At 35.2% G+C, this 10,802-nt stretch overlaps 1 protein-coding gene across 3 annotated transcripts; it reads right to left on the bottom strand.

Moving 5' to 3' along the window:
• Positions 1–902: 902 nt before the first annotated feature.
• Positions 903–10,318, bottom strand: LOC126590544 (metallothionein-like protein type 2). Of its 3 annotated transcripts, none has more exons than XM_050255992.1 (3): positions 10,155–10,302; positions 1,493–1,573; positions 903–1,308 (listed from the first exon to the last, which is right to left on the bottom strand). In XM_050255992.1, exons 1-3 carry the CDS (start codon positions 10,205–10,207, stop codon positions 1,215–1,217), a joined length of 228 nt encoding a protein of 75 aa, XP_050111949.1. In that variant the 5' UTR covers positions 10,208–10,302; the 3' UTR covers positions 903–1,214. The 3 variants fall into 3 exon arrangements, with proteins under 3 accessions (XP_050111949.1, XP_050111947.1, XP_050111950.1); XM_050255990.1 differs by lacking the exon at positions 10,155–10,302 and adding an exon at positions 1,708–1,873; XM_050255993.1 differs by lacking the exons at positions 903–1,308; positions 1,493–1,573 and adding exons at positions 9,382–9,701; positions 9,944–10,024 and having other exon boundaries at positions 10,155–10,318.
• Positions 10,319–10,802: the final 484 nt, after the last annotated feature.

Here is a 10,802-nt window from a genome sequence, read left to right on the forward strand (position 1 = left end):
AGTCTTCTAATATTGTAAAAAAAAAAAAAAAATTAGTTATTATTATTTTTTTGTTAAATGATAGATTTGTTAGATTAGATATTAGATTAGGGAGTTGAAGGGGTTCGAACCCGTGTTGTGATGCAAGGGCAACACACCTCTCCACCACTGTGGTAGAGAGCCACTTGCATAAAAAAAAAAATAGTTATAACGTATAAAATTATGCAAGGAAAGAATTCATGCTTCTAATTAGTCAGTTATATGGGTTGAATTAATCAATTAAATGAGTTGAATTAATCAATTGTGTGATTCGAATTAATGAATTAAATGGTAAAATATTTTGTGAATCCAATTCTGATCACATCAGGAAAAAGTTAAAGATAGGAACATGACCATACATACTCCCTAATAGTTTTAGTGGCTTATCAATTAACAGATCAAAGGTCAACTTAAAGGAGCTTTTAAATTTTTAATTGTTGATAGGGAAATGTTTTTTATTCCCATTATTTTCCTTCTTTAATTTGTATTATATTATTTATTTTTATCTCTTGATTTTTATTTTATTCATTCGATTTAAATACCCAAAATAAATAAGAACGTGTATAAAGAGAAAAACGGTCATTTTCCTTATTCATCCTACTGCAATTTTATCAACCATTTCCAAACCCAAACACCCATCAAACTGATCACATCAGGAAAAAGTGAAGATAGGAACACGACCATTCATACTCCCTAATAGTTTTAGTGTCTTATCAATTACCAGATCAAGGGTCAACTTAAAGGAGCTTTCAATTGTTGATAGGGAAATGTTTTTTATTCCCATTATTTTCCTTCTTTAATTTGTATTATATTATTTATTTTTTTCTCTTGATTTTTATTTTATTTTATTCGTTGTAAAAATCCAAAATAAATAAGAACGTGTATAAAGAGAAAAACGGTCATTTTCCTTATTCATCCTACTGCAATTTTATCAACCATTTCCAAACCCAAACACCCATCAAACTGAAATCACCAGAAAGTAGAACAAACACAGAAATATGAAGAAGAAGGATACAAAGGTAGACACAAGCCACAAAGCAAATCCCAAATCCTTGCTAGCTTACTAGGAGATTCATGGGTTTCCAAATCCCATGACCAATCTTATTTTACAATATTCCAACCCTTAACAGTCTTTTTCTTATTTATAGAGACCATCACAGCTTTTTCTTTTGAGTCTTGACTTCCGCTTGCTTCGATCATTTGTGGCAACCGCATGAGCTGCAGCTGCAGTTTGAGCCACACTTGCAGTCGTTCTCTGCTCCATAGTTCATCTCAGACCCCTCGTAGAACCTGCAAAGTATTTCATGAAATTAAAACAAGATTTTTTGATACACCAATATTGGGAGTTAGGCTAAGTTACACAATATTCTTATAACTCGTACTTAAAGGTCTTTCGCTTGCAAGTGAGCAAAAATAGTAATAGATCATAGTGTTACTCGCGAAACAGAGTTCTTAAGAGTTTATATAAGCTTACATCTTCATTGGTGCAACCCCATCAATTATAGTCTCAGTGGAAGTGGTCTCTGAGTAACTCAAGTCAGGGTACATGCCACATCTACACATATATACAAAGAGAAATCAATATTTTTAGGAAACAATGAACAAAGTAATTAACTCCTAATTAAGAATATAATTAGATGTTATGGAGAATCATGATAGGATATATGGCTAGTGGAATGGAAGAATTACTTGCAGCCACTGCCGCACTTGCAGTCGCTACCACAGCTACAATTGCAAGACATTTTTTTCAAAAGTTGGCAAGACTAAAAGGATAAGGAGAAGTTGTATAGTTGGGAATTGAATTCACTCAAAGCCTGGGATGGGTTTTCTTGTGAGGGACTCAACTGCTATTTATAGTGGAGTTGAAGGTTGAAGTCGTTGAGATCCACCGTACACGTGGATCAATCCTAGGCATCTATTAGAATTATTAAAATTAATAGAGATTAAGTGCCCTGGTTAACAATCCATTTATTCAAATTGGAAATTATTTTGGGTGTGACTGGCTAGAACGTTGACATGTGATGTGATGTTACTAAATAGGCATGTAAAAGGACTAGAACGTAATGGACTTGCCCGAGATCAAACCTATTTTTTGGGTTATGGTTGGCTGGACTTAGCATTAGGTCATCTCTAATGGAGATGGTTAAAAGGTTATAGGCCATTTTTAGTCCGTGTTGGTAAAAAACTAAACTTCAATGGAAGACAGACAAAAATGTGTGGAACCCACTAGGCCAAATAATGGCCTTCTGGCTATTGGGCTGGCTACTTCTAGCCACCCTTTAAGTCTGTTGGTTGGAATAAGGATTTTCTCTAGATTCTCTTTGTGAAGATTTCGAAAATCTGTTTATTATGTTATTTTATCGTACATCATGCGATCAGAAATTATTTTAAATTTTATTATTTAAAATTGAACACAAACAGTATTTGAAGAAAACTGATCACACGATGTACGATGAACGGACACGATTCACAGATCCCTGAGATCCTCACAAAGAGGATTCGAAATGGATCCGAATTCCGTTTGTTGGGGGTCATTTGTTACCATCCAACGTGCTGACATGAGCAGCAACATCTTGGTAATGTCAGCCAGTGGTTGGAAATTTTTTTTTCAAACAAAATAAAAATAAAAAAATGATTTAAAATTCAAATTTTTTCCTATAAATGCCTATGGCATTTCTACATCCTTTCTCATATTGTTTTCACCCTTACATACTATCCTACCTCATTTTATTCTAATTTTTCACATTCTATTTACCTCAAACACTCTTTTCATACACGGTCATCTCTTAATGTCTAAGTTGTTAACATGAAAGTAATATTAAAATATTAAAATATGTAACAATACCAACATGTAACAATACTAATAAGTTAAAAGAAAAACTTGAAAATAATAAATTAATGATGGGCTATGTTTAGCCCTTTTCGGTTGGAGATGGTATACAAATATAGTGTGACATCCCGTCCCAGATTTTACATTTTTATAAATTTTTAAAATGTGATTTTACGAAAATGCCCTTAGAGGCGAGGGTCTTGACTTCGTTGACCAACGTATAGCGAGGTGTACGAATTAATCCTTTAGCATTTTCTTGAGGTACTCGACATTACAGAACTATAAATCCAAGAAGTACTTTTGTTTAGTCACTATTTATATATTTTATACATTTTTATAATGAATATATTTTTGTTTATCATTTAGTGATTTTAAAAAGTTGAGGAAGAAGAGAAAGAATAAGGGGGGAACGGGAGAGAGAGCAGAAGAGAAGGGCTGCTGCCCAATCGGAGGAGAGGAAGAGAGAAGACTGACCAACTAGAGAGAAGAGAAAGGAGGGAAATGAGGGAAGGTGAGAAAGAGGGAGAAACCGGGTTTCCCCCTTGACCCACTCGACCCGAAAAGCACACGGCCAAATTCGGCCATTTTTTAGGCGATTCAAACCTTCCCACTATCTGCAACCTACTCCATAACCTTCCCTCTTCCTTTTCCATCCAAAATTAGAAGGAATTTGGTGGTAATTTTAGGGAAAAATTGCATCGATGGGTGCGACGGTTCTTGGCCGAGATTCACCAAATTTTTAAATGATTTCATCAAATTACCACCACCAAAATACTCCCCTGAAGCTCAGGAACAAAGCCCAAACAAGTTTGGAGGCGTCGGAGTTGCTATGGAGCTGAATTGAGGACACCTAAAACTAGGGTTTCCGACGAGTTTTAGCAAAATTGGGGCTCTTTTAGGACAAATTGGACTTGGCCACATGTATAAAGTTTACTCTACTAATTGAGATCTCCATTCTTGTAAATTTTGATAATTTTTGGAAATAGTTGGATTTTCCAGCGAGTCGGGGCGGCCGATCGCCTCTTGCCGCGGCACATGCGGCGGCGCCCGGCTAGGGGGCCGTGGATGTTATTCTTAGGCTAATTAGATGCTTTGAGTTCATTTTTGGTAATTTTATGACGTAGGTTGATTGTTAGAATCTAAATTCTCTACGTTACGTTAATAGGTCATTATATGAATTGACGATCCGACCGTTGGATCGTTACCAAACTTTAGTATGTTAGAGTGTGTAATATTTGAGGACCATAGGAACTTACAGATCGGGAATCCGATATACGGACCTTTCCAAAATTGGAATTGTAAGTTCATAAAATAAAAGGTTAACCGCCACTTAGTTTTGGCAATTGGCGGAGATCCGACCGTTGGATCGTAATGAGACTTAAGGATTTTCTCTAGAGGTATAATGTGGATCTTTGGAAGCAACGGATCGGAAATCCATGATGCAAATCTTCCAAATTGAATTACGTAGAGATGCGTTTTATGTAAATTGTGTATTTTATCGGAATGAATTCTGAGATGTGATTTGATAATTGGCCACAGGCGACGATGGTTCGTGATGTCTTGATATGCGTGCTAAGGAGTAGTAGGGCGGACCTCAGGTAATTGGGTCTTTTCCTTTCTATTATATACATATACATATACATATACATATATATATATATGATTGATAATTCCACAAACAGTTATAAATTGATTACTGCATATCATTACTGTGAATGCTTTGAAGTACTAATGCGAACTACGAATGGTTTGATCCCTGTTTAGGGTACGTAGGCAGTCTAACAAGACGTTAGATGCAGCCATACAATAATTGAAACAAAAACCTTGTTTGGGAATTGAGAAATGTGAAGAAAATTGGTGAAAATATGAGATTTAACCTTATATTTTTAGTGATTAGATGTTGGTCATAAATCAATATGGAAGGAATCAAGAAATTGAAATAAGGAAACGTAAGTAATGATAGTTAATTAAACTAGTGTTTAGTTGGACTTATCCCCGATAATTAATTCTGAAAATAAATAATTCGGGAGTAAGGCGTTATAGATTGTGCATTTTACGCTACATTATATATATATATATATGTATATATTGGAAAAATACTATGATATGGTTGAATTTTAGATTTGCATTATGGCATATCCATGTGTATATTACTTGCACATAATTATTGTGAATGCTTTGAAGTGCGAAGGTGAACGCAGAACACACAGGTGAGTTCAGGTGAGTTATGGTATTAGTTGAAATAATTAAGTTATGGCATGATCACATTTATGTTTTAGGCAACTTCGACATTGTCGTACATGTTGCCTATGAGTTGAATATGTCATATGAGATGCATTTAGAGCTCATAAAGTAGTGATCCCCCCCCCCCCCCCGGTGGCCAGGGCACAGTCCTTCACGTGATTTTCACCTTCCGCACCTTACGCTCACCTTGGATCTAAGGTAGGTGCACAAGCATGTTGTACAGACCGCTATAGGTGGTTCCGACTCGTAGATGACTCGTGATTATTCGCACAGTCTTCACGTGATCGTAGCACTTGAACGTACTTATTTACACACAGTCTTGTCATACAGACCACTATAGGTGGTTCCGACTCGTGTGCAGGGATATATGATGAGCCAACATTGATTGATGAGATATGGATAAGTCGTACAAGTCACTATAGGTGATTTCGACTGATGAGCTAGCATTGATTGATGAGATATGGATAAATCATACATGTCACTATAGGTGACTCCAACTTATGAGTTAGCATTGATTGATGAGATATGGATAAGTCATACAGGTCACTATAGGTGACTCTGACTTGCGTACAAGTATGAATTATTAATCACATGATTATTGATATTGCTGATGAGATGCGGTGTTATGGTATATTTAAGGAGTTACTGTTGATATACTTTTGATTTCACATTGATACGTGGTATGATTTTTCTGGAAACTATACAGGTGTTGCAGCGAGGGGTTATAATGTTTTATATGGTTTCTATTAAAATCTTATTTCTCGGGCCACTCACCCTTGTTTTGTTTTCACCCTTCAGGTTTTATTAGCGGAGCTTTCTTATCATTGAAGATTCGTGGCGATTCTTAGTATTGGAGATTCTTTCGAGCATACGATTCTTAATTCACTCTACTGTACTTACTTATGCTCTAACGTCACGTGTGAAGTGAGTTCATTCCCGTTCACCAGCGTACTCTGGTATTTAGGCACTCTTAGTGTTAAATTTATTCACATTTTTCCACATCATCACACTTTATGACTTTGTCACCTTCCAGGTGTCGGCCAACGCAGCTCGATTCGGAGTCCTAGTGGACATTTCGGGTCGGGGTGTGTCATATAGTCTGACACTGTTCATTTAAAAATAATTTTTTTTTCAGGGCTATAATTCTAAATGGAGCTATACTTAACCCTTTCAGTTGGAGATGCCCTTAGGATCGAGCTTTATCTGCCTAGACTCGATTTTTATGCCCTACACGATATGGCTCGATGTAATTTAAATACTTTTGAACTTTCTTTAATATAATTAAGTACTTGTTTTTCAATACTAATATAATATAATCCTTTTTTTAACAAACAATATTATCTACACTGTGGGGGAGGAGTCATGTGGATATAGCCTCACATTAGGCTATAATATGGTTCAAATTCGTCTTTGATAATAATTGAATTTAAGACCTCTCACTTACAAGTGAAGAATAATATATCATTAGAACGTAGTACTAAGTAGCCTAATATAATTTAATTGACTATATTAACCAAAAAAATACCTAAATTGAAATGGTAATTAACAACTAATAAAAATAAAATGTCTTAAGTTCAACAGAAGAAATTTATTTCTAAAGTGGGTGAAATATTGAGATTTTTTTTTTTGAATAAACGATATTATTCCCTTTAGTGTAGATAATATCGTTTATTAAAAATAAATTCTCAATATTCCCACTTTAGAAATAAATTTCTTTTGTGTGTGTGTGTGTGTGTGTGTGTGTATATATATGTCACGTTTCAAAATAACTCTAAACGCTAACTAAACATACATTCTTGATGACGATCAATTAGTGGCACTCAATTTTGTATCTTGATAATAATTAATAATTATTTTAACCTAGTGGCACTCAATTTCGAATTCGGATCCTCGCCGGATCTTCTTTGTGAGGATTCCGAGGATCCGTCAATTGTGTTCATTCATCGTACATCGTGCGGTCAGAAATTATTTTAAATATTTTTATTTAAAATTAAACATAAACAGTATTTGACAAAAACTGACTGCACGATGTACGATGAACGAACACGATTCACGAATGTCCAATATCCTAACCAAAAGGATCTGGTAGGCTCAATTTCTACCTTGATAATGATTAATTTTTTAAGTGGCACTCCACTTTTATTATTTTCAAAAAGAGGTTTAATGTTCAAATATGATAAATAGCAATTGTTGAATCAATCAAGAAAAGTTATAAAGATGATAACATAAACACATTATCAATAATTTAAAATTAGAATTTTTTTTAACAAACGATATTATCTACACAAAGAATGTGGGAGAGTTGGCTAAACCTCACACTGGGCTAACTATAATAATGTAGTTCAAATTCGTCTTTAGCGAAAATTGAACTTAAAACCTCTAATTTACAAGTGAAGAGGAATACCATTAGACTGTAGGAAGTTAACAATTTTATTTCTTATCATTCATGTGCACCACTCACATTAATTCCCATTTTATTATTTGGGAAGAAAAACTTTCGCTGCTTAAGGATATATTAATGAGAAACTTCTCTTTAAAATACCTCAGATTAATTCTCTCAATTTATTATTTGGAAAGAAAGAATTGGCTCCTTAAGGATTGATGGGACTTCTCTTTAAAATATCTTATGACCTTTCTACAGTATTTTATGCTTTTACCGAATCCGTCTATTTGTTTTTAGACAATTCGATGATTAAACTATTTTAGTTTTAATTGATTTTTTTGCAGACTTGATATTTACATAATGATTTTTAATATACATAGTTTTGATCATCAATATGAAATTATGTAAATAGGCCACAAGGAGTTAACCTATTATTGAGTTTCATTTGATTCGTGGAGTGGCCAAAGTAGTCCCTTTCTTCCTACCATACGGCACCTGCACAACTAGGTCACCTTTTAAGTTATGGTGGCGGTTGCTAGCTGACCATTCTTCGCCTAAGTTAGAATTATATTTCAAGAAATGTACTGGGTTTTCCAGGTAGACAAACATATATGAGTCCAAAATGTTCTTGTTTTGGCCAAGAGTTCAACTCAAGGTAATAAATCAATCCTTCATGGGCAGTACGTACTTGCAGAGGGGGGCGTTGGGATGTGAGAAAGGTGCAGTGGCACAGAGTTCCGAATTTTTGGGAGGCCCCAAAATTTTTTATCCTCCTTATACTACATATATGAGTATTAATTTATAATAAAAAAAAATTTAACTGAAAAAAAAAAATCATCATCATATGATTTTACAATTGATTAAATAGAGCTTATACTTAATATATTATTTTTCTATTTTTCTCTAGCAATAAAAAACTTATGTATTACTTTCTTTTACTTTTCTTAAGTAATAAAAAACTAATGTGTGATTATTACTTTATTCCACCACAAACGTATTTTCATATCTCTCTTTTAGCTGTGCTTGATTTTTTTATAGATGAACCAAAATCATAATTTAATGGTAATTGGAGATTATTCAATTAGTAAAAGTGAGATGCTGATTTCAATTAAGTTTGAATATTGATAGTTGAACTTTGTATGAATATATTCTCTAAGAAATTATTATTTTTAAATAAGGACGGCCTTCTTATGAAATTCGCACAGGACCACCAAACTGTCAGAGACAGCCTGTGTACCAGCCCCTTTACCTGTTGAGCTCGTGTAGGCATCGACAGAGATTGATTATGAAGGAGAGGAGGGCACACCAAATGACGATGGATGGAGGTTACGACTGCAGTCGGGGATAGCGGCCATGGTAGAGGACGTGGTTTGGGAGGCAGCTACTCAAGGTGGCCGCGGTAGTGGCCATGGGAGGGGAGGATGGAGGATACAAGGAAGAAGCACCTCATGCTCAAGGTGCCCGCGGTCGTTGCCATGGGAGGGGGAAGGATATGGACGTGGCTATAGGTGGAACATCATACAAAAATGGCCAGTGTCTAGTTTAGAGCTGCAAGATGGAAGTTAATCTCTCGTTTTGTCGCGTAGATTAGGTGCGATGTTTGAATAGATGAAATTAATCATGCCCTTAATTAATCAAATATATGACTCTTGGAATGAATTAATTATATGGTATTATCTATTGTGTTTGCCTTTTTTTTGGGTCGAATATCTCTGGTGTTTCTAAATTCCAAATCTGGTTACATCAGATAAAAAGTCAGAAGATAGGAACATGACCTAATAGTTGGTGGCTTGTAAAAATATGGATTAAAGGTCAACTCAAAGGAGCTCTCAATAGTCCATATCCACTACAATTTTATCTTTCATTTCCAAACCCAAACACACATCAAAGTAAAACCCACAAGAAATTTAAGCTGAAGAAACACATAAATTAAGAAAGATGTAACATACAAATAATTAAGCTAGCCACAAAGCAAATCCCAAACCCTAGCTAGCTAGAGATTCATGGATTTGCAAATCTCATGGCTAATCTTATTTTACAGTAAGTTCTAAAACCCAGCTTTTACAGTCTTTTCTTATTTATAGAGACCATCACAGCTTTCTTCTTTGAGTTTAGATCGTGGCTTGCTTCGATCATTTGTGGCAGCCGCATGAGCTGCAGCTGCAGTTTGAGCCACACTTGCAGTCATTCTCTGCTCCATAGCTCATCTCAGACCCCTCAGAGAACCTGCAATAATAATGATAATATAGTCAATTTCATTTTTTTTTTAACTACAGAGTTTATTTAGAACTCCAAAAAAGTCATCCGGCACTCCTAGAATAGTAAATTCTCTATATGTTTCTACGTGATTAAAGTAGAGAATGACCTTTTTGAAATGTTAATAAGTAATTTATAGTACGCTTTAAACATATTTTCGGAATACATTTAATTAACCTTTTAATAAAACAGTCATCCTTATAATAACTTACATCTTCACCGGTGCAACTCCAGCAATGATGGTCTCAGTGGAAGTGGTCTCGGAGTAGCTCAAGTCAGGGTACATGCCACATCTACACGTATATACAAAAAGAAAACAATTGACATTATTAGTAAAAGGACTAATAATTAAGAATATAATTAATTCAGAATTATAGAGATTGATGATCACATATATGCTGGTTAGGGGAATAGAAGAATTACTTGCAGCCACTGCCGCACTTGCAGTCACTACCACAGCTGCAATTGCAAGACATTTTCTTCAAAAGTTGGCAAAAGGACAAGGAGAAGAGTGCTGTAGTGCTGGGAATTGAATTCACTCAAAGCCTCGGATGATTTTTCTTGTGAGGGTCTCAACTGCTATTTATAGTACAGGTGAAGGTTAAAATGGTTGAGATCTGCCGTACACGTGGATCATTCCAAGATGTCAATATATGCGGGATTGTTAAAGTTTACAAAGATTACTTGCCCTAGCCAACCATCCACAATTCATGTACGTTTTTTTTTTTTTTTTGTCAAATAGAGGAATATTATTAAATACGAATAGAAAAGTTTACATCAATAGCCAAAGTATTAAACACAGTGGCAGATGCATTGAGGGGCAAGGAGGTCAGTTGACCCCTCAAACTTCGATGAAGGTCCATAGATACCTTGGGTGCTAACCTTTTGAACTTCGGTGAATGTCCATGAATACCTTAGGTGCTGCCCTTTTGAATATTACAGTTTGTTTCATACATGCCCTCAACTGACTTCAGGCCTACCAAGACTTGGTGAATGTCCATGGATACCTTAGGTGTTGCCCCTTGCATACATTAATAGGTGTGCAATATGTCTTTCCAAAGGACTTCAGGC

The sequence above is a fragment of the Malus sylvestris genome, chromosome 11, assembly GCF_916048215.2.
Source record: "Malus sylvestris chromosome 11, drMalSylv7.2, whole genome shotgun sequence".
Taxonomy (NCBI): domain Eukaryota; kingdom Viridiplantae; phylum Streptophyta; class Magnoliopsida; order Rosales; family Rosaceae; genus Malus; species Malus sylvestris.